Here is a 24,966-nt window from a genome sequence, read left to right as displayed (position 1 = left end):
TCACTGTTAGCTACTGAGGTTTAGATCTGTAAAGAATTTGGGGAACATGCTTGGACAGCTTTGCTTAAGTGCTCTCCAGAGGAATTTAGACATATTATCCAAGAGAGAGTCCTTGAGATTGCCCATATCATCTGTATGTGAGGCCCTCAAAGGACCCTGATTAAAATCCTAGATTTTACTGTCAGTAGCTCTATACTTTTGAAGTCTCTTTCAAAAAAACTAGAAGCCACCCCCAAGTGGCCTGAAGTTAGCAGAGTAAGCCAACAGGGCAGCTCATCACTGTGCAGACACTCTGCTGCAGTGTCCTGTTCTGAACATCACAGTTGATGGAAAACTCAAACAGAGGAGAGCAAAAGCCAGTGCAGCACTGGAGATTAAGGCAGTGAGTCTAGAATGAAAGAGGCTTCTGGTTTCAAACAAGTGACTGTGCATCACAGAATCGTCATCACTAGTCCTCAGTACAACTGCAAAACTTGCACAGTTTTAGTTGCTACATTAAACATCTCAATAAATTCCCCATGTGACCTTTGTGACCTTGGTGGGGAAATCCTGCAGGATCACTCCCACCACTCTGAGGGCTTTGAGTGTTCTCAGGTATTCATGAGTAAAGCAAAACACACAGGCAGGAGATGACACAGCTACTACTGCTCACCTGAACAAGGAGTCTCTATTGAATAGGTCTTGTCTATTGAACAGAATTTATTGGAAAAGATTATCATTGCATATAATTTCTATTAAATTAACTCTGCCTGATTATGAGCTTTATCGGGAACAGAAATAACCAGCAATCCTCCAGCAAATAGTTTAAATGAGTTAGCTTAAAAACTGCATTAAACTGTCTTATCTATCAAATGATGCAATCAAATTAAAAAATTATGTGCTCATAAATGAACTAGGAACAAATGTACAAAGTTGTTATGGCAACTGAAACACTGAAGTTAAAATTATGGATCCTAAATTCTTGCAAATAAAAGTAAATTAATTTCCAAGGTAATTGGAATTTCTTCTAAAAATTATTTATCACAGCATCATCTTTTATAGTTTCAACAGAATAGATTTGATGGCTTTCTAATGAAATATAGTTAATCAAGAGGAAGGTTTTAGTAGCTTATGAATTGCTATCATCTTGATATATCACTTCTAGTCATCAGTTACACTTGCTGCACCATTCCAATTTTTTTCATTCATATGATTTTATTCATCATATACATTATATATTTTGAACCTGAGCAATTATATTGTGATTGCTGTTATGTATTGCTTTATTGTAGCTCATATTTTTGTCTAATCCATTGAATCCTACTTAATACCTGCCTTAGTTACTTTGAAAAATACTTCTTTTTTATTCTAGTGATCTTTAGTAGTACATTTAAATGTGCTCATGTGAGGTGTCTGCAACACATGCTACTGCAGCAACAGCATTAATAATTTTTAAGACTTCTTTTTCCAAAGATTTTGCTAAAATGGATGTGTGTAAAATGCTGCGTTCCTTGGCAAATTTACCCTAGGAATTAAAAAGCTGTATTTCTGTATTTTTAATGGAGTTTGTGACTGTACTGGGACACTTTCTTAAATCTGTGGGATTTTATTTAAGCCAGAGAATGCTGAGAACACTAGTGTAATTTCTGTGCTCTGTGAGAACATGGTCTTCAGTCTGTAGGATCAGAACAGCCATAATGGAAATGAATATTTGGGAGTTTTTGTTGGTTTCCTTTTTTTTTTTTGTTTCCAAGAAACTGAACCAACATGCAGAAATGTTATTTCAGTCTTCTGCTAAAAATCCACAGAAGAGAATGTTGCAGTTCACCTCTGAAACAGTGACTTTGCTGTTTGCACATATGGTTTGTACATAGCTGCCATATTATCCTAGTAGATTTTGCATAATTTCCAGAGTAATTTCTATAGTTTTTCTACCATTATAGGGTGTGGAACTGGGCAGTACTTATCTAACCTTGGTCTATAATCCTGATATTTTCTAATTTCTCACTCTAGTGGGGCAGAATAAACAACATCAACGTCTTGAATCATTACTTATACAGAGTTCTAGAATCATAAAATCATTGATGTCAGAAGTTTGACCTCTGCTCAAACTCCTTTGCTCATGCAGACCCACCCAGAGCCAATCACACAGAGCTATTCCCAGATGGCTTTTGAGCATCTCCAAGGGTGGAGACTCAGCCTCTCTGGCATCTGCAACAGTGCAGCCCCACAGCAGAAAGTTGATTCCTGGTGTTCAGAGAAGACTTCCTGTGTTTCATGTGGAGTCTGTTGCCTCTGGTCCTGTCACTGGCCACCACTGAAGACCTGTCTCCAATCCTAGCAGAGAATGTTCTTTGTACCTTCCCTCCAGGTATTTATAGACAGTTTTTGACAGTTTCCTCTGAGCCTTCTCTTCTTTGGGCTGAACAGTCCCACTTCTCTTAACCTCTCCTCTTATGAGAGCTGCTCCAGCCCCTTCATCACCTTCACAGCCTTTCCTTGGACTCCCTGCAGTCATTCCATCTCTTGTACAGGGGAGCCCAGAATTGGACCCAGTACTTCACATGTAAACTCACCAGTACTGAGAAGGAGGAATTAGAGAATAATGTGGCTGTATCTTTTATGTTTATCCTTGTCTGTCTCTCTTGCCTTTCCTCCAGGTGTCTTTGAAGACAGCTCTTTATAACCAGACACGGCAAACATTTTGTTGTGCTTCTCAGCTTTATCTATTCCAGTGAAAAACCCAATTCTTTCAATCATTTTTCATTGGTTACATTTTCTAAGCAGCTTATGAGTCATTTTGCCCTTCTTCAAATTCATTTTTAGTGGGTCTGTAAACATGCATATAAAATCCAAACTTAGACACAAACTTAGACCAGAGGCTTTACCAGTGCCAAGTTTATCAAAATAATTACCTCCATGTCTTCTGTTTTTGAGTTCTGAATACAACCTAGAATTAGTCTTTCTTATTTTGCAACAACACTGCATTCTTCTTTTAATTCCACAGAATTCCCCAAGTCTTTTATTTGATATTTGAAAGTTATTTTCCATTTTGGTTTCCACCTTTGATATGGGTTTGTGTTTCTTTTTTCCCAAGGAGTACTTTGGTTTCTTTTTTTCTCAAGGAGTACTTTCTGCTTGGTTTTGGAGTATGTCATCATATTGATTTCTGAACATTGTTTCCATCAGTCAATGTCCACTCCCTTCCTTATGTGTTTTTTTTTCTTTCTTATTTGACCACAATTGTTAATGAAAATATAGATTTTGTACCCATCATATCTTTGTGATAAATATCTCAAAATATTATTTATTTGATAACTACCTTTTGAAATTGGATTCTTCTAATTCAATATGTATTTCCATTCCTCTTCACAGGGATTTTATCTGCACTGTTTTCTTTTTTACATTGAAACAATGTCAGGTAGAAATGTGTAACAGTTTTAACAAAGGTCAAAATATGTTAAATTTTTTTCTTTCCTTTATCCACTAAGCCAGTTACCCTGTAAAAGGAGAAAATTACATTAGTTTGACATGATTTAGTTTTGATAAATCTGTAGTAGCTGTTTGTTATCATTTTAATTATCTCCAAGGCACTTAGAAGTGGATACCTCAATAATTTGTTTGATATCTCTGTGGATATCAAAATTAATTCTCTAACTCTGAGTTCTGTTTTGCTCTTTCATATCTCTGGTTCTATATACATACATAAATGTGTATGTGTGGTTGTGTATGCATATTTATATATATAAGCAACATTTTTCCCTTGCCATAGTTATTTGGAATCACCCTCATGAGATTTCAAAGATCATTAATAGTAGTTCAGAGATTATATTTTCAAGATTCTGTCCTTATTCTGTTCTGCCTTGAACTCAAAACACCATTCCCTTTCTTTCACTTTCCTTGACTAATCTGTCTGAGATAGCTAACATTAATGGAGAAAATTTCATTTGTTCTGTAGAAAAAAAATTTTTGAGGCAGGAGGGAAAGCTTTAACAGGACTTGGATACTTGCACTTGAATGTATTTTTTATTAATTAATTAATAAAAGAAATGTAGTAAATTTGTGAAGTTTTGTGATGTCTGGAGCAGCAATCACTGAGGTAGGTAGTTGCATAAGCATATGGTGAAATCTGCCTTTATGTTAGTACCTTGTATGGAGAAACAAAGATTTTAAAAAGGAGGTACAGGTATTTTGCATACAAAAGACACTTCATGTCTGTCAGCAAACCCAGTCATATTGAAGCAGGCATTGTGGAAAAAGCAAGAGACCACCTAAGTAGACACTTTATTGAGTATGTAACTACCAGTGAATAAGATTATATGGTGACAGCAGCTCTCAGGATCCAGCTGAACCAGAAAAAAGAACCAAACCCTTAGGCTCAGTGAGAGAAATAGGACCACACACACCTATGTGCACATACAGCCAGTGGACTGAGCCACATTTTTCAGTTTGTGTGTGTTGCTCCTACTTCTGAGCCATAAGTACATTTAGAAGGAAAGGAATTAGATGATCCAAGTCCTTTAATCTCAGAGTTTTACGAGAAAAGAGTAAGACATGCAAACTAAATGCATATGTTTGTGTTTCATTACCTGCACTGCTCGGGGTGTGGTTTCCTGTGAGCCTGGGTTGTCCAGTCATCATAATGTGAGCAGTGTGATCAACAACCTGTTGATATCTACATCCCTCTGCTGCAGAAGCAGAAAAGACACCAGAAAGGAAAGGGAGAAATCACTATACATCTTTAGTCTCTGTGAATTATTTTTCAGCCTTTTTGGTAGATTTCAGGCAACATGCTTTGTATATTGCCTCTGTGCTGTAGAGAATCAATCACTTCTGTTCTACTCCAGTTCCAATCTGAACCTGGAATTCAGGACAAGAGAAATGACTGGGCACTGCAGAATGCTTTTAGTAAAACTGTACTGTTCCTGCTGTGCCTGGATTTGGACAAAACAAAAGGAATTAATTATATTGGACAATGATACTAAAGCTTGGAATATGAACTCTGTGCAGTATGAACTGCGCAGAAATTGTTGGCTTCAGAATTAACCTAAAATTCTTTGGCAAGTAAGTCACATAAGCCTGATACAAACCACAAATACATTTTACTTTTGCCCAAAAAGAATTTTTATCCTTTCTAATTTGTTGTTGGTTGTCATACATACCCATTCTGTTTTGGAAATAAAGATTCTGTCTTAAAAATGTTGTCTGCTTTGAAAGTGCAGCTTGCTTTTTAAAGTAATAAGATTTCCTTTTTTTTTCTTTTTTTCCCCCAACAAAAATTGTAGTATGTGGCTGGTTTTTGTTATACATTGAACTATCTGAAATGAAGAAGAGACTCTGAGTTCTCCAGCACAATGTGAAGATGTAGTGTATTCCTTAGAAATTAATAGAATATCATGATAATGCTGTGTGCTTAACAATAGCACATTGCAATCTGAAGACTGTAGAAGTTAACACAAAATCTCACAACAAAAACAACTGAAGAAATTGCAAATCATAAGGAATAAGTGGCAGGGCTGGAAACTGACTCTGGTGATCTGGGATTCTGCTCCCTGATCTGAGCTTCCTGTCAAAATCAGAGCTCTGTCTGTTTCACACACAAGATAATAGAGAAAAATTTTTATTCCAAATTAGAAAATATTATTCCCTATTAAATTTCTGGATAGTTTGCTAGGGAAAAACCTTTAACATATGAATTATATCTCTTCATTGTAAAGCTTCATACAATTGACCAATGTTTCCTAACGAAACTCATTGTACGTAAAAGAGGAGTAAAAGTGGAAGAAAAAAATTAACCTGGGACCTTTTAGCAGAGAACTATGACTGTGGATAAGAAAAGATAGGACTGCAATTTTGAATCTCAGCTGTATGGTATTTCTTTGCAGTAAGAGTTTCCTTTTGGTCTTTTGTTCAGAGTCTTTGGACATATCAGCTACCGTTCAGACTGGGAACTGGTGAAGGTGGACTTCAGACCATCCTTCCCCAGGGAGTGCACTGATGAAGACTATGAGTCTTGGGAGCTCACAAATCTGCAGGTATTCATGGTTTTATGTGAACTGACAAAACTTTTCCATAGCTTTCCAATTCATATAGAGTTGCGTGCTGAGAAAATGTTTCCAAATTGAATTTGGATGCTACACCCTCAGCTTAGTCTCCTTATGGTGATTTCACTGGAGTTTAAACTCAGAGAGGATTTTGTGTTCCCTTTGGCTGTGTGATCTGTGTCCCAAAAAAGGCAGAAGTATATCTGGGGCACTGCCATAATAATAGGTGGTCCTGCTGGATTGGGAATCATGTCCCATAAAATGAAGTGTATAATATTGATTGAAACAATTTCGACATGCAGTCATGTTCTGCCAACTTCCTGACCACATACCATACTCATATATAAATTGCCATAAGTAAAGTCCATTCCAGAAGTAATTTAGGATCTCAGTGGACCAATCACATAACAGAGTCCAGTTGTTTTGGGCAATACCGTTTTTGCAGTAATGCACTAAGGCTGTGCTAATCATGATGCTCTGGCCAAATCCACTTTTCAGAAGCTAAATTCTCTCTATATATACTGATTAAAGAGACCAATATGTGGTGGGATTTTTTTATTAAATGGAACACATAATATTTATTCATAATCATTCTAATTTTTATGCTCTGCTTCTTCTACCAGGGTTGATTTACTTTTTGCATGCTACTCAGTGTTACTCCAGCTCTCATTTGCTAGTTCTCATGTCTAATTTTACACCTCTTGTTTGGGATTGCTGTGTCTATACAAAGAATATGACACAGATCTGAGCCTAAAGAGTAACAGTATCATTGGGTATTTGACATTGAAATATCTTTCAGAAATTAGAAACTACTAAAATGACTGACAGAGTACTTGCAGCTGTGCAGTCACCAGTGCAGTATTTGTGGAGAGAGTTCATTCTGTGTCCACAGGGTTGGTGCTTCAGGTGGACAGTCAATATGATGATTGAGAGAAATTCAGCTCTCTGCAGCCAGATGAAATTCTTAAATGGCCATTCTGAGCTTTGCACACAGGTTGGGCACTCATGAAACATAAATTGCACTTGCATTTTCATGTGCATCTTCAGATTTGCGTCCTGGAAATATAGACTATGTTACAACTCTGTAATGACCTGTTAGTGGACAGCAGTGGATATAAGGGCTTTCTATACATATATATCTGAGGATGAGAGGGTTGATAAGGTTGGCAGCAAGACCAGCCTTTCTCAGGACAACACAAGGTCTCTTTGTGGAGGTTCTGTTGCAGTAAGTCCAGTGCTTTGCTATTCAGGGTGATCGTTGCATCATGGGCCAGCAGAGAAGATTTCGTAAGAGGAAGATTTCATCATGGTGCATTAAAGGGAAAAGTTTCACATCAGCTCTCACATCCAAAGTTTGTGAATGTGTGAACACTGATTTCTCATGGTGAGTCTGTCTGTGGGTCTTTTGGCTTATTTCTAGTAGAGTTTGAGATGGTTTTATCTTCCTCCTTTTGCCCCTGTTACTACATAGCCATTTATAAGCAAATAGCCAACCTGTTATTGAATAACAGGTTTCTTTTGCATTTGCATTTGTGTAAAAATGTTGCCATGTTTAAGTATTTGTTTCACCTGACTGAACAAATCCTGACATTTTTTTCTATTGATCAAGACTTGAAAAATGACCATTGCATTAATTTTAATGGCAAACTTAAAAAAAAAAAAAAAAAAGAAAATTAATGGTTGGTCTGAGTGTCAAAGGAAGCCTTTAAAAAATCTCTTTTTACCAATTTTGCAGAACTGACAAAGTAATTGCAACCAGTTTTTCCCCCAAGTGTACACAGCTACCATTGAAATTAGAACAGAATTGGTTTCATCAACTTGTATGTTCATCTAGTAGAATAACACTGAAAAAATATATTGACTTTGAAAAATATAGTCTCATTCACCCCAAAATGGATTGCCAAGTGAAGTGGGAATAGTTACATGTTCAGTGTTGGTGTTTTTCAGTGATTATGGGTTTGAGCGCTCTGCGCCTCTGAAGTTGGAGTCAAGCAAATGCTTTGCTGACTTTTGGTTTAACCCAGAAGCACCTCCTGAAGACTGTGTGTTGGGGCAGGCATACACCAGCAGCACTGGGTAAGCTGATTTTGCATTTCATGGGCTTGATGAGGCTTCTAGAGAGGGGGAGAATATTTCAACCAGCAGCCTCAATTGTCATTTGAAAGAAATTCACATTTAAATACTTAACTGGAGAGAGCTGGAGAGGGTCTTTACACAAGGACACGTAGTGATAGGACAAGGGGAAATGGCCTTAAACTAAGGAGTGAAGGTTTGGATTAGATAATAGGAAAAAATTCTTTGCTGTGAGAGTGGTGAGACACTGGCACAGGTTGCCTGGAGAAACTTGAATTCCTCATATCTGGAAGTGTTGAAGGCCAGGTTGGATGGGGCTTTGAGAAACCTGATCTAGTGGAAGGTGTTCCTGTACATGACAGGGGGGTTGGAAAGAGATAATCTTTAAAGTCTCTTCCAACCCAAACCAGTCTATGATTCTATGAAATTAAATAGGGCAAACTGTAAAAACTGAGAAATGGAAAAGTTCTGATTCTGACTTAGAGCATGAACAGAAGCTTCCTATAGACTGATGAAAGAAAAATATTGCTTTGCATGTTCACAGCAGTATAAAAACAAATCCATTTGAGAAGAGGGGGAGCTGTTTTTTCCAAATTTTAATTTTTTGGTAATATTTTTTATCTATTATTACACTTCTGATAGGAATGTTCATTCATAGTCCTTTCTTTCAGCTCATTTCTTGAACTCAGAATGATTTTCAGTTTGGATTCAATGATGCTCTGAGGAACTGGCAACATCTCACAGAATTTCAAGTTTCTCACTTCCATTAGGGCAAGGAATTCTATGGAGAATAGATTCTTTTCCTGACCATATGGGACACTCAGAATCAAAGGCAAACTTCAGTAACTATAAACAATGCTGCATAGAATATACACTACAATGTAGTCTGACGTCTGTGCTGAGAATAACTTGCAGCTGGCATCTATTCTGGCTTATCATAACACCATCACAGTCACTTGTGGAGATGAGAACCAAATGCTGAAATGTCCAATCTGCAATTGAATCACAGTCTCTGTGTATATTTACCTTACAGAGGAAAATGCTGCCTTTTGGGTTGGGGCTGACAGCTGTGATATACAGTGGGAATTCAAAAGAATGAAACATAACTCTGATTGTAAAGGATGTTTAAAAATATCATACCTGTGTGAAAGCGATCTGTAAATAATTACTGTACACATCCGACTATTTCATTATTAGCACTTTAAAAGTGTAAGTCCTTTCACTCTTTTATACAGTTATTTAAACAAATGCTTTAAGTGTTTTAAGAAACTAATAGATTTGGAAGCAGCAGTTAAGCAATTAGTTCTGGGTTAATGTAGAAGCTGTTTGGTCTAATTTCTTTCCAAACTTTGGGATTTGAACCCAGATCTCTAGAGCATTGAAGACTTGGATGCTAGAAAAGGGTATAACAGAGAGGATAACAGATTGTCTGGGTTCCTGAGGGCTAGTCAGGCATCTTTCTAAGTTGGAAAACAGACTCTTCCAATGCATGCAAGTGAAATTCTCATCCATGCTCCGCACCCTCTTTCTTCAGTAGGTTTCCCCTACTAAAGGCAATGAAAATACCCCCAGTGAAAGTACTTGCATTGTTAGTTGGCTTTGATAATCTGCAATCTTGTCTGTGAACCCAAGGAAAATGCAGTAGCTTCAATCACACATGCATTTGGTGCCTTTGCTAGAACACTTTTGCTTACCTCCAATTCACTGTGCCCACTGTTTACTGTTTTTGCAGGTACAGGAAAGTTGTTTCTAATGTGTGTGAAGGTGGAGTAGACCTGCAGCAGAACTTGGCACACCATATGTGTCCACTGATTGCTCCCAAGGGACTTCAGATCAGCATCAGAGAAGAAAGTCTGGCTGTTAGGCCTGGAGAAGACATCACCTTTATTGTCCAACAAGAGCAGGTAGTAATAAACATTGGCTACATGGAAGGTGAATTGCTGATTTTAGGGTTAGTTTCATTTCTACCTGTTTTGCTGCTGAATGAAGATTAATTTGTGCTTGAGACAAAGATTAACAACCTTCTAAATACTGAAACTTGATTTCAAGTGAATAAGATAAGCCAGTAAACTCAGTGAACCTCCAAATTCTACCCGCAGAACAGGATTTGTCTCCTCAGCAGAAAAGGCACTGGTATCTTGGAAAATCAGGGTAACTGGATTACCAAAGTCTTCTTGGACTGAAAATTTCTACTGCTGTATCAGAGAAGAACAAAAACTGAGAGAACATTTAATACTCAGGTTTAGGTGTTTTTGAGAATCGGCCTTTCAGAAAAGAATGAGGCAAAGCATTACAGAAATCAGCAAATATCTCAGCATAAGAATATTTATTATATATTAGTTGTGTTGCCAAAGAAATGGGGTTTTTTTCTGCTTATTGAGAGACAATTCCCTAACTCCTTAGCCAACAGCGGTGAGTAGCTTTTGGATTAATTGTTTGCCACGGGTTTGCTTTTTCATTCTTGTTTTTTAGCATTAAGCTATAACTGCTCTGCTCAGGTTACCAGAGTATTGTAATCCTGGCTAACCCCACTGGTTTGCAAAAACTTGAAGAAAGTTCACACATTTTGGCAAACCTGTGCTGTATAAATCAAGCACTTGGGATTTATTTCTGTAATAGAATCAAGAAGGTTACGTGCAGAACACTGGGCTGCTTAATACTTTGCAGGCTCTGTGTCCCAGTGCGTGCAGTGCCCCACCAGTTTGTGTGGCAATTCCTGCTGCCTTCTCTTTTTAGAGTTTGTTTGGAAATGTTTATTGTAAGCCTAGAGCATTTGGTTACAATTTGGACTCTCATGATTTTGATTGGCAGTTTGACTTTCTTCCTACTGAAGCTTTCATGAATCTCTGTGGCAGTATGAAAAACATTTAAAATTATTCACAAATCTCCAGAAGTAAGGGATCTTGAAGAGAATCCCATGCTGTGTCTTTTGGTGAAGTCTTTGCTCCATACATCAGAAGAAATATAGCAGTTTGGTGCCCTCTATGGCTAAGAATAATATTTAAACTCAAGTGTCCAGAGCGTTGCTTAGGACTTAATCTGTATGACAAAGTCTAATGAAAATTCATAACAATTACTAAGTTTAAGAATCAGCTCTACTGCAACAAACCAAAGCATATTACTTTTTCTGGTGAACAAAATTAATTTGCTAGTTTCTGTGAATGAATGTTGTTAGGTGCAGGAATACCAGACATCTTAGAGGAAAGGAAGCAGGCTTTTGCTACATTTGGGCAGTTTGCAACTGCCCTTAGAAATAATAATAACAACTAAATACACCATCATGATCATAATTTCCCCCAAATTTTGTTGGCTGAATATATTAATAAATAATGTAATGGCAATCTTCTATTTTTTATGGCAGTGAAAGCCCCAATTCCTTATAGATTTAGCTGCCTTTTCTCTTTGTCACTGTTTTGCTGTCTCTCCATTCTCTGTCTTTACTGGTCAGGAAATAGAAATACCTTGGTGTTTTGAAGAAAGCACCCTCATCTTTACACTAGGGAAGTTGTTAGAAGAAAACATTAAGAGAACCTTCCTCTACTGTCTTTCAATGCTGGTTTCTGTCTCACCTGGAAAAAATATGCATGTACACTTGTAGCATTAGACAGAGTGAACAAGAATTGTATGCAAGCTAATGTCATCTAAAGAGATTCCACTTACTAACACGTTGCTGGCAAGGAGATATCTCTTCTGCTTTAAACTTTAATAACATATTATCTCCTCTGCAAAATTCTACTCTTCTGTTGTCAAAAGAAAGATGTTATTTGGGAAAAAACTGTTCACAATGAAGAGGCTTTCACAGTCCTTTATGTGTCTTGAAATGTAGTGCTTATGTATTTGATAAACCTACAGGTTCCTTATTATGGGTATTTTTTACATTATAAGCAATGTTGTTTCATGTGATAAAATATGGAAGAAAATCATCCACACAAAAGAATAGTAAAAGGAGGAAATAATAGTATGTTTTCCTTCCTTTTGTAATGGCAAGGTATGTAGGTTCTAGGTATGACACCTCCTTTGATTTTCAAAGAACCATAGAAATATAGACTGACAGGTTGGAAGGGACTTCAAGGATCATCTGGTCCAAACTCTGTTGGAAAAAGCATAGTGCTGGATAAGATGCCTGGCTTCTGTCCTGCTAAATCTTAGAAGTGTCCAACTCTGGGTAATTCACTAGTTTTGTGGGGAGATTATTGCAATCACTGATCGTTGCCATTGTGAAAAGAATTACATTAGTGCTGCCTTTTAGGATTAAATTTTGAAATAAAGCAATTTCAGAGAGTGGCTTTTGGAGAAATGATTTTTGAATAGTTTAATGTCAATCCTTTTCTGCTTTGATGGCCTTTCATGTTGCTTGACCAGCATATGGGTGTATACATCCCTTTCCTAGAGGCAAGGAAGTTTTTGAAATCAATATCCTTTTTCCACAAGAAAGAGGCTTTTCTATGAAGCCTGGCCCTGCAGCCTGTCTGAATTGCTATGCTAGGAGGGACATGATCTCTGGTAAGCAAGCAGGAACATCCACACTGCTGGAGGTCAAGGGATCAGGGCCACTTGCTCAGGCAGTGCTGCCAGTAGTATTGAGAAAGTGCTGCTGCTCAGACCTAAAACCAATTTTCCTTTGACTGCTTCCAAATGACCAGTCCATGTGGCACAGGCCTGATTTCTGTCTTGAGCAGCTATGCCATAACACGAGTGATGGGCATGTTTGTCCTCTAACAGTGGTATCAGCCTTGTGGTACTTTAGGCCGGAATTTAAAGGAGTGTCATTTAAAGGAGCACTTAACAGCAGTATTATGAATTATATATTGCATGAGCTATTTGACATGACAGAATTATTTTATTGGACTTTTAAGCCATTTCCCAAACTCAGCTCAGTAATCTGCTTTATTAAGCATGCATCTAATTTTGCACTAGAGCATGCTAGTTCTTGGCATGCTGGTAGCTCAGTGCAACGCTCTGCAACTCTGTGTGAAGATCCCAGCTTAAAGGCCACGTGGTTGAGAGTAAAAAGGGGTGACTGGAAAATTCTGTGAAGAACATCTAAGCCAATTAATTTTACTTCATAACTGCAAAGGCTAGAAGCTTGTGTGATGAATAGTAAATTGCTAAAATCACAATCTTCAGTTGCTTACAATTACATGAGCATCACTTTTGAACCTGGGGTTGCCCTGCACCATTTTGTCATATAAAGAGAATTAAGAGAACACTGATGGTTTCTGTGCCATACTACTTGATTAGTGGTCTGGGATATATAATTTTAAGATAGCACCTTGCTCTGTAAACATGGTGTTTTCTCTATTAGTGCACACAGCATCTGTTGCACTAATGTAATTGCCATGGCAGTAGTGGTTTTACTGCAGCTGTTGCAATTGGGTCAAGATGTCTGGCTGGGGCTGAAACGCTGTTGTGATTCTGTAGAAGGTTATGAACATGTGTTCTGTCTATTTTGGTTGTGGCCATTTAAGATATTTTTGATGTGTTTTCCTTTTAGGGTGATGTATTGAGTACCAAATACCAGGTAGATCTTGGAGACGGCTTTAAGGCAATATACGTGAACTTGACGATGACCGGAGAGCCCATCCGTCACCGCTACGAGAATCCTGGGATTTACCGCGTGTCAGTGAAGGCTGAGAACGTGGCTGGGCATGATGAGGCCGTGGTCTTCGTCCAAGTCAGCTGTAAATCAGCTCTTTGGTTTTCTTACTTTCGCCACTGTGTAAAAACCTCATGTCAGCTATGAAGTAGGAAGGAAAATTACTAGTCACAATTGGGAAAGACCGTATTTTTTCAATATCCTCATGCAGTCTTGCAGTGTTGTATGTTGGTAATGCTGAGGCTTGTAAACCTAATCCAGTTCGAGGTCAGAATTGGTTTTGTTTGGATTTGGCAGGATGGTTTATTAATCTTTTAAATAACGAGCATGCCTCAGTATAAATTTCAGGTTTGATCCATCTTCCTGATTCAACACCCCTTGTCAGCCTTAGCAGCTAAAATTTTATTCTTCGAGCTATGTCTTTGTAGAGCTTCCAGGTGCAGTGTAAAGCAAGTTAAGAAATGTATTGGGAAACACGAGCTCTTGTGTGATTTTAAAAAATAGTCAAAATCTCAGGTGGTTCTAAATCTAAATTTTAGGTAGTTAATTCTCACAGTTTTAAATGGTTCTTGGATATAACTTCAAATGTTTGCAGGCAGTATTACTTGACTTATACTTCTCCCCCTCTCTTAATTAAGACTGAAAAAAACCAATCAAACAGATATAAAATAAAGAATAGCACGGCCCAGGGAATATCATGCACCATTGCAAGCTTAATGTATCTCAGTCATCATCATAACTGAAATGAAGAAGGAAACTCAAAAGTGGAACTGACTTCTCCTCTTCCTTGGAGATTCAAGACAGCTATTCCCTATTTTCAGATTCGTCAAAAATTCAGAAACAAGTAACATCAAAGGAAAAGATAACCCATCTTGCATTCGCCAGGTGTCTGTTTCCCTCTGTTGTGAGTGGTGTGTCTTCCATCATAATCCCAAAGCAATGGAAATCACTGGAGCCATTTACCAGTCTGTGTACAGACCCATCTGCCTTTTGTCAGCTTGTCTAGTGACTGCTGATATTTTTTTGTATGTTGCTAGTCAGTGTCCTTGAGTTCAGAGTTTCCAGTTCTGCTTTGATTAGCAGACAAAGCCAAACACATTCATGCTAAAGACCAATCTCCTGTTAATATCAATCAGAAAGAATCAGAATCAAATTTTACCTGTTTCATTATCTATTTCTGTGTTGTGTTTGTTTTTTAAATCATTTGACAACTCCAGAGAACTCAGATAAATTACTTAGAGTTTCACTGTTACTTTTTAGAAGCTTCTAGGTGCTGAGAAGTGGAGAAGGGAAAGAAATAGTAGATCTGTAGAAGCAATGAACAGGAAAAACTCTGTGTGACATTCTTCTCTCCAAGGATAACTTTTAACCCTTCAGAAAATGACAAGCAATAGCAAGCCCTGATGGAAAGCAGAAGACTTTCTCAAAATATGCTTTTAATATGGCCTGTGTTAGAATAAACAGTACAACTATAAAATGTTGATTCTTTTTTATGCAGCAGATTTTTAAATTACAGAAAGCAGAGTTATTTTACACAAGTAAATGACTGGTGCATTCGGGGGACTTTGGTGCTGAAGTGCAGAGGCAGCAGGGCACTGAGGCAGATGTGAGCCCTTCCTGAGCCTGCCCCTGGATGCTGCACAGGGACTGGCAGACCCATGGAAGTGTGTTACACAGCCTGCTTGAGTAAATGCTTTACATGTGATTTGCTCTGTTTAATTTTTTTAGATGAATTACAAGATTTGAGGAAATTAGTTGGCACTAATTAAACTGCAATTTCTACATTCTAGTGAAACACTGATAGCCATTAAGGGACATTTTTCACTGTGGAATGCCATGAAAGTAGGGGTCTCTGTAGAATTCTGCTTTCTGGAGCCAGCAGTCTCCAACTGATGTATTATTCCTAGGGAATTTTTTCAGAGGCAAATGGTAGGGGAAATATTTTCACTTCTGCCAGGTTGCTATAGGATATTCTGTAATGCAGGACAATAACAAGAATTTTGGCCTGCCATTCAAATCATACTTTCTGATCCAGATTGAACAATCTACAACTTTCTAATGAACTGAGAGAAATTAGAAATTTCTCTTAGAAATTTCTAATTTCTAAGAGAAATTAGAAACTAGAATTAGCATAAATGTGAGTAGGTAACTGTAGAGGCCCAAGAACTCAGAAAAAAAAAGAACTAAAGAAGAACTCCATACATACATTAATACATATGCTGCATGCATTTTGTTTTTCATGGAACCATGACCTGTGTAGTGTGGAACTTTGGAAACTACTGAAATTTTTACTTAGTTAAATAGAAATCATTAATTGTACACACGGGTGCTATGAGGTTTGTTCAAATGCATTATGGAATTGTGTAACAGAGACAAGCAGAAGGATTTGCAGTAATTACTCTCAGCTCTTTAATATATAGAAACAGCAAAGCTGAAATTACAGTCATCATTCAAGTACCAAACAACTTGGCCTCTAAAAATTTTGGAAAAGAAAGTAATCTTCTTCAGGAACAAAACCATATCTCAAAGTAATCAGTTTCCTCTGTGAAAACATATTTATGGCAAAAGCCGAAAAGTTTCTCAGATCTTTCCAGAAGGAAAATCTATTTCTAGGAGGAACAAATTTAATGAAATTGCTAACGTTTCTGAATTTTCTTCAAGACACCGTCACTGAAGAAGCATTTTTACTCCTCTGGAAGCTACTGAAGAAATAATTTGTTAAAGCACCCAATATTTCTTGAATTCATGTAGGTGGTTGAAGAATTATTGGAGAAAATGCAGAGTAAAATAGAACCTTACATTCGAATGAAGCACCACACAGACTAGGTGAAGTGAGGTGGAAAAGGACTTTGGACAACTTGCTATCAGAATTTCAGTCAGTTTAGTCAAAGTGAAATTAGAAGTGAACTAGCAATTACTCAATTCCTGATACAAAATAAAATAAATGCGTTAGACCAGTGTTAATTGCCACTAAGTTTGCACTATAATGAAAAACCTTTGAATGAGTTAAAAAAATTAAGAATGGAACAGAAATAGATGGGTTAGTATTCATTGTGTGCAATGAATGAATGTTGAGCTATACAGTGGTTTCATATCCCAGGTAGCTGGTGCAGGTGAAGTTAAGAAATTTTAGTTATCATGTTGTACTGTTAAAAAGCTTTTACCTTTTGACATTCTGATAAAGATATATTGGGAAAGATTTTCTTTCAACACAGTTATTGTACTGTGAAACAGCACAACACTAATAAACATAACAAAAGCAGATAAAACCATTGTAATGATGCATTTCTTTGAAACAAATAATAATGTTTATGGTTTTAGTAGTTCTGAGAGGAATAAACTTACTCTAAGGCACATTTTGGAGTCCAGAGGTTATATATTTTGATTTGCAAATAAATGCTTCCCTGATGTGCAGATCTATTTTAAAGCATGAATTAATGAGATTTTTTGTGTGAGCCTAACAGCTGATATTTTATAATGAAAATGAGTAGTCAGCAGCATTCTTTTTCAGTTTTCTGATTTTCCCGTAGCAATTTGAGATTTGTTAGATTTCTATTCATTTGATCTTTTGTTACTGAGTTTAAAAAAAAGAAAAAATGCTGATATTGCCCTTTCCAGTTTTTAACTGGAGTATTTGCTTATGTGTTCTTGAATTGTACATGAATGGAAAGAGTGGGCATGAGAGAAGTCCATTTTGTTGATCTGTCTTATTGCTGTAAGATTTTGTTTGGGGGGTTTTGGGGTCATCTGGGGGATGTTTTTTAGTTGAAATGAGGTCTTTCCAATTATGTCCATAGCTTTCAACATGGATATAAAGAGGGAGGGAAAAATAAATTCAGGACCTTATGGTGAACAGGTGGGAGGTTTTGGGGAAGGATGTGTTAATAAATTGATGGATTCTTGTTCAATGATATTTTTGGAATTTTTTTCAGCTCCACTCCAGGCTTTAAATTTAGAAGTGGTTCCAGTTATTGGGAGAAACCAGGAGGTGAACCTGACAGCCATCATTCTGCCCAAGAACCCTAACTTGACAGTTTTCTACTGGTGGATAGGAAACAATCTTCAGGTACACAAATGGTTTTGATTATTTCAAGAGATTATTTCAATCTCTTTCCAATAAAGGTAGTCCCTTTCTTTCAATTTCTAAACTGTTTGCTTTGTGGAGAGGAAGCAACAATTTCTTCTACTTCATTACCTGTGGGAAAAAAATCTTCTAGAGGGGAATGGATTTGCGGTCATAACTGATGTAAATTGAAGTGCTGAACACACACACACACACACACACACACACACACACACACACACACACATATATATATATATATATATATATATATATATATATATATATATATATATATAGGTTGTTTGGGTTTTTTTTCATTGTATAAATAAATATTTTTTGTGAGTCTAAAATAACTGTCATATCAAAAATAAATGTGTTATCTTAAAGGATATCAAAACATTGAGAGCACTCAAACAATCTAGTGTTATTCATTTGGGGATCAAAGTCTATATGAACATGTCCTAGAGCATTAAATATCCAAGTATTTATATTGGGGAATATTTATTGTATAGCTGGGTTATTTCTTTTAAGGTAATTTTTTCAATAACAGATAAGTAAGATATTTTCTTTATGAGACAGGCTATGTATGACAGAAGAATGCTTCAAATAAATGCAGTGAACTTTCTTCTTGTGGATGTGCTGTCTACCCTAATCCCAGCCTATATCTGCTCATCATTATTGAATTTGCTATTGCAAGAAGAGGCACTGGGGGTCTTGTGAAGGGTTTTATAATTCTTAAGGATGTAGTAAGGGAATCTCAGCTCCACCTTCGAGGTCACTGTGGGCTGGTGCTCTAAGCTGACAGCATTAATCCTTTTGACCCTGACATACCCTACATTTTTTGAGGCAAATGATTTGCTTCATATAATTTTGTAGAGATTGTTGAGTCTCCCTCAGACTCCATTAATTTTAGTGGGATCTCACTGAAAACCTAATACTCGACTGATTACTCTAAGAGAAATTTTCCTTTTCTGGCTGCTATTCTGATTATATAGGATCCTTTTAGGGGATTAAAAATTCTATATTGAAAATTGTAATTGATCAATTTGATAAAATATTGAAAATTTTATATTTGATGTGAAATTTTTTTGGTAATATTTTTAACAAAAGTCTCTTCCAGCACTGTTCTCATGGTTCTTGCTGAAGTTCTGTTTTCAACTGTTCTTTGTTTTTTTAAAGCCACTGCTTACATTGGAGAGTTTTCTGGTGACAAAGTTTGCTGAGACAGGTGATGTCAGAGTTACAGTGCAAGTTTCATGTGGGAGCTCTATGCTTCAGGACTCAAAAGTTGTCCATGTTTTTGGTGAGACATTAGTCTTTTTGGTTTTTTTTTGTTTCATATGTATTTTTATTGGATCTCTAAAACCAGCCCTGTCACAAGTGAACCTATTGTAAAATTAAATCTAATGCCAGATTTAATTGTTAAAATTAGAGGCATGAATAGTCATGAAATAACTCCACAAAGCTGAACAGTGGGATTCTATGGGAGGTTAACCTGAAACATTTTGTTTCCTTTGCTTATTTTAAGTGTTACTGTGGTTCCCAAATGCTATATGTGTTTAAGTAGCATTTTGGCCTGTGACTAGGAAGTTTCCTAGAATTTTAAGTAAAGTAGTCTAAATTCCTCTGGAAAAAAAAAAAAAAAATAAAATGCTCTCAGCATTGAAAACCATGTCAAATAATTGCCTTTCATCACAATATATCACTGTTACCTTGATGTCTGTCTGAGATTTCGGATCAAATATAGCTCTGCTGTAATTATTAAATAATCCTTCAGCTCTTGTTCCATACTGTGTCCTGGTGTGGCTTTTTTGTGTTTTATAATGTGGTGACAAGGCAGAATATACTTTGGAAAATGCAGTGCTGGAAAATTATTTACATTTGTATTCGTGCTGTCACATATGGGAATTGTAATAAGCATAAAAGCTTTTATTTTAATACAGAGCTGAAAGCCCTCAGATATCATGCAACACAAGATGTGATACATCTCTATTGTCTGAAGAAGATTCTGTAATTTTTGCTTTTAGTATACTTACTAATTTGAAATAATGGCAAAATCTCCACTTATGCTAAATGAAGCTTTTATGAACCTTCTCCTTTTCAAAGATAAATGGATATAGTATTTATGTTGGCACTTATAAATGCATCATTTTTTTAAGAAATCTTTAGAAGTATAACCATCTTAGTGTGACTACGTCAATGGCTTTATCATTCCAGTGCTTCTTTTGCCAATCCTGATATCAAAAGCATGAAAGTACTGGCCACCAGGAAAATAAAGAAACTTTTGAAAAAGAAGGACATGTTAAAATAAAATTCTGTTGGAAATATTGGCAGGAAGCAGGTTTGACTTGTGCATTCCAGAGGTTCCCTATCCCTGCTTTCCATTAAGTACCCTAGGTTTTCATCCAAGGGTCCTATAGGGAGAAAGGGAAGATTTTAGAGACTACTTTCTGAGGATCATCCCATTTATAGTATTTCAGATATTTTAGACAGTATCCAGAGAAATATTTTGGGTGTATCTTTGTTTTATTTTTTCTTCAAAGAGGGAACTAGTTACCCCTTGTCATATAATCTCTGTTCTTATCTTCTTATCTAATTTATGGAGTAATATATTCATTATATACAGAAAACATATATGTCTAGTGGAAGAACCCCCACATGCTTATGATTCAGTGAGAACAAAATTCATTGGTACATTATCATTTCAAATAAAAGAAACCAATTACTTCTTTTTAATACTCCCTTATTGAGCTAGGGACAAATTATTTGGAACATTATGAGCCCAGAGCATGTATGTAAATCTGCTTTGTTTCCTTTTCTTCCTCCTTTCTTTAGTCTTTGGGCACAATTTTGATGATGTTGATGAAAACACAGAAGGAAATTGAACGCCTGACAACAGAGAGCAGCAGGGGTCCTAGATACTGCAGTGCCAAATAGAGACTTCTACCTTTTAGTTCTGTCAAACCGCTTTTGCAGTCTAGTTCATTTCTTGCTATTTCTTTTTGTTTTTCTAGATCATTTTCATGTTCTTCCTCTGAAGTTTACTAAGGACCTGGACACGTACAACCCCGACATACCGGAGTGGAGGGAAGACCTTGGGCGGGTGGTGACGCGACTTCTTGCAAAGGTGCTCCTTCAGATTGGTCGTAAAATGTTCCCTCGCCAGTCGTAAAGCTTGAAGGTTAAGTTAATACCTTCTCATTTGGAAGGTTTTTTGAAATGGAGGCAGAGCAAAATAACAAAGTGCACCTCATGAGCCACATTTCATGCAAGTTTGAGCCTAGTGTCGCTTTTAAGTGCAAGCTGTCGATGATGACATTGTAACATAGACAGTTTGGGTCTAACACTGCTTAATTGGCAATTAATGCTACATATTGCTCTCTGGGATTAGGGATAGACATATTAGCAAACACTGCTGACTATAAAGCAGGAAGAGTTAAGTAGCTTAAATGTGATACATTTAGAAGCTAAGCAATGTGTAATAAAACAGACATTATCTTTGTGTAAAAACAAAACAGAAAAAAAGAATTTCCTATGCTTGTTCCGTAACCTTGAAAATTATGTATAATATATAGGCACACAATTTGTTTTTCTTAGCATGTTCACAAAAGAAATCTGGATTTGGAACAGCTGAATCCTGTAGATTAAATCAAATACAAACTATGCAGTAGTGCTGAGGCATTAGATCACCTCATGGAAACTTTGGGCTTGAAACTTGGGGTCTTCAGGCAAACACCCTGCCAGGAACTGAGAGTGCATACACTGGCTTTCATGAGGGTAGTAATATATACAAGATACAGCTTGATATTATTTATAAAATATTTAAATTTTAAATCATTGTACTCTTTCTGAATTTGCAATCATGCAAATCAGGTTCTAAACTTTTTAACTTTATAGAGTTTCCTGTTTTTTTCTTTTTCTGAGATTCTTATCAAATGTCAAATTAATTTCTTGCTTTTATCGACTAAACTCATTCCATAATGAGTTCTACTACTGTCAATTAAAAAATATTTTACTCCCCTATAAAATACTCTTGCATTTTAATAATTACTAAAACATTTGCCAAAGTATATGAAAAATGTAATGGAGTTTCAGAATCTGTTTGGGGAAGGCCAAGGAAAGTGCCCAGGGTATGGTCACTAGAATTGTGTGGCTGCATTGTACAAACATGCAAAAATATGAGACTAAAAGCTAAATTTGCACAAAATATTTTACAAAGAGATGCACTTGACTTTCAGCAGGGGAATGAAGGTATTCATTACAATTTCAGGAGCTGAATCTGAGTGTTCTTAGTCTCACATTGAAGGACTTCTCTGTTTCCATTAAGCACTTTCCTAAGCAACCTTCAAAAGCTAAAGTTAGCTGTAATGAATATGCACTTCTAAGTCTATGCTGTGTCTGAGTGGCCCACAAAGGATCCTAAACCACTCAGGATTTTTTTTGTATATTATCTCAAAAGTGCTCAGCCATTGCAGAGTTTTGATAAAAACCTGAAAGCCTCTTCATTTTGCTTCTTTTCTTGATGCCACTGAATTACTTTAATGTGACAACAACACTTAGGTCTTCCAATATTCAAAGAGCAACTCACATTTCAGTACATTTATGTTTGGCTTTGTTCATGTTTCAACTTCTAGTGGAATTCCCTTTAAATATTAAGGATCTGAAAATAATGAAGTCTAAAAGACATATGTGGAGTTATGTATTTTATATAAAACAAAAAGTGTGTCTTTGTTATCTTCACAGGAGACCAGTATACCTGAAGAAACACTCATGACAGTTGTGAAACCTGGTCTGCCCACAGCTGCTGACTTGCATGTGCTACTACCAGCAAATCAACCAAAAAAGAAGAGAAGCATAACAAGTGATAAGGTAACCAGAGCAATGCACATCTGCCTAGGACAGTCTTCATCCTGTTTTGCAATAAGTGGCTGTACTCTCATATGAAATTAAGAGGTGATCCCTGCCTATGTAAAGATCTCGCTCCCATCAGACAAGATAAATGTGAATGCTATAGCAGCTATGTCTGCTGTGTTTGACAGTGTACAGACCAGCATAATCTACTTCTTTCTGATATTAGTGTATTTCTCAAGAATATTTAATATTGGTCTATCTTTTAAACAGAAAGAGCAGTGATGCATGTCATTCTGTGAAGATCCAGTAGAGCAAAGTCCTTGCACTGTCTTCAGAAGGAAATTAGATTTCGGGTCCAAACAAAGACAGAACCTTAGTCATTGACCCATAATGTAAAGAGCATTAAGCAAGTATTTTCTGCCCGTATAAGAAAATGACCTTTTCAATTGGTAGGAAGCAAATTTAGTGAACACAGGATTGAAAATCAGACATTAGTTTCTCCCTAGTTGTTTTCAAACCATATTTCCTCCATAGTAAAAGTTGAAAACCAGAAGACTGTTTGGCACTTACAATTTATTATATTTGTCCTTTTGCTGTGATAGAGAAGAAACATATCCCAGCTCTGTGCCTGTACCTTGCAGTTCATTTACTGCCAGTTACAAAGAATCAGTGTAAGGTATCCTTAACTTTGAAGGGCATTTTGCAGCTTTTTAAGACAAGGCCATGGTGTCCAAAAAGCTGGAGAGGTAGGTAAGGCAAAGCTCTTCATATTGATATAAACCAAATAGATTGTGTTAGGAGTTCATGAGATATACTTTGGAAGGTTCAAAGGAGTATGTTGAAGTTGTCCAAGTACTTGAACAGGTATCTATCATTAAAATGTGTGAGTGAACAAAGTTTTCTACTTTTTTTTGGCAGAAACCCTTACTGTTCTCCCATGTAATCACAGTGAGGATTCCTGGGAGTCTGAATTCCTGATTATGTTGCAGGAAATAGTTAATTTTAGCAGGTTGTTTCTTTTTTAGAGACCCATTAATGAACTAAGCCTTCCAGCCAGGAGAATATTATAACTTTAAAATTATTTGAAAATTTACATTTCTTGAAGAAGCAAGATGAAGCTTCTAAGGAAATTCCTTATTCTGAGACTGTGGGGAATGGACATGTTCAATAATTTAAGGAAACTAATGGTGATAAATTCTTTTGGTTGTACAAACATTTTACTTCAGTGCCAAGTGTTATACATATTAGTTCCCTTTAAATCTCAATTTCTATATTAGTGCTGTGCTTCAAGGCAGCTTAGAGTATCAGTTAAAATCAATGCTGTCCCAAGGTTTTTCTCATGTTTGTATATGAAAAATCATGTGAGTTACATTAAAGCATAAAGAGGAGCAATCCCACACTGCAAATGATTTGGAAAAGCTTCCATTCAGCGGGGCTCTAGGGATGTCCTGGTAGTGTAGCAGGACACGGTTTTGTAATTAGCTCTCTAAGACCTTGCAAAGGTTTTCTGGAGCTAGAGGAGCACAGGAAGGGGAAAGTAATTATATAATCTGGAGAATATGTGTACATTTCTGACATTGTTAGGATGAACCAGGTCAGACCCAAGGCTGGAGCAGGAATGAGGGAGACAGGAGCAATTACAGCAGCCTATGCTGTGCTGTGATAATAAGTCAGGTACACCAGTCTCACATCTCAACACCAATTGTTTTGTAGAGTACAATGCTGTGGAGATGTACAGCCAGTCCTCTAGTGACAGCTGCCTACATTTCTGGTTTTATATTATTGCTAATTAACATTGTTTTAGCCATTGATATGTGCATATAAATGTATTGTTTTAGACTTCAAAGGCAAAAATTTTGATAAAATGTGTTATATCAGAATCATTTGCGACTTGAGAAATATCCTGAAAATATACCCTATATAAATAAACTTAGAAGCCATAGCTTCTGGTAAGTCAAAAGGAAAATACTCATGTTGTCATATGTTTAAAGATTCCTTACATTCCCTTCTGTTACTGGAAGAGAATCTTGAAGATTTTTATCATGAATCAGTGGAAAGATGTGCTTTGTCTGCTGCTCATGCCAGTTCTCAAAGTCAGTGTAGTGACAGTTTTGTGAGGACTCAGCAATGCAGAATGTTTTCTGCACATTTGGAGGAGATGGTCCTGACACCTTTAATTTAGACATAGTTATAAAATTTCTTTTTTTAAAGGGAACTTCTTTGTTCTTGGTTGAAAACCTTTTTGATTTGGGAGTGTTACATTATTTCAGAAAGATTAAAGGCAATAATTTCTTGCTCAGGCAGTGAACAGCTGCTTGCTGGAGTTTTTATTGGTGCTTTACATGGAGAGTTGGGAT

General features: G+C 36.7%; 1 protein-coding gene across 12 annotated transcripts in view; it reads left to right on the top strand.

Annotated features, from left to right (window-relative positions):
* The window catches only part of SORCS2 (sortilin related VPS10 domain containing receptor 2), a 543,792-nt gene that overhangs the window by 493,437 nt on the left and 25,389 nt on the right, over positions 1-24,966 (top strand). For all 12 annotated transcript variants that reach the window (XR_013339870.1, XM_031504585.2, XM_077782742.1 and 9 more), the window contains 9 exons: positions 5,894-6,014; positions 7,274-7,407; positions 7,971-8,099; positions 9,829-10,000; positions 13,591-13,777; positions 17,625-17,758; positions 18,938-19,061; positions 20,773-20,885; positions 22,502-22,627. Coding sequence is in view for 11 of the 12 variants with exons in the window: in XM_031504585.2 (XP_031360445.2) it covers positions 5,894-6,014; positions 7,274-7,407; positions 7,971-8,099; positions 9,829-10,000; positions 13,591-13,777; positions 17,625-17,758; positions 18,938-19,061; positions 20,773-20,885; positions 22,502-22,627 (1,240 nt within the window). In the remaining variant the exon portion in view is untranslated. The remainder of the gene's footprint in view (positions 1-5,893; positions 6,015-7,273; positions 7,408-7,970; positions 8,100-9,828; positions 10,001-13,590; positions 13,778-17,624; positions 17,759-18,937; positions 19,062-20,772; positions 20,886-22,501; positions 22,628-24,966) is intronic.

This window comes from Lonchura striata, chromosome 4 (assembly GCF_046129695.1).
Source record: "Lonchura striata isolate bLonStr1 chromosome 4, bLonStr1.mat, whole genome shotgun sequence".
In the NCBI taxonomy this organism is placed as follows: domain Eukaryota; kingdom Metazoa; phylum Chordata; class Aves; order Passeriformes; family Estrildidae; genus Lonchura; species Lonchura striata.
The sequence above is the reverse complement of the archived record's forward strand: the minus strand, read 5'-3'. Positions and strand labels throughout refer to the sequence as shown.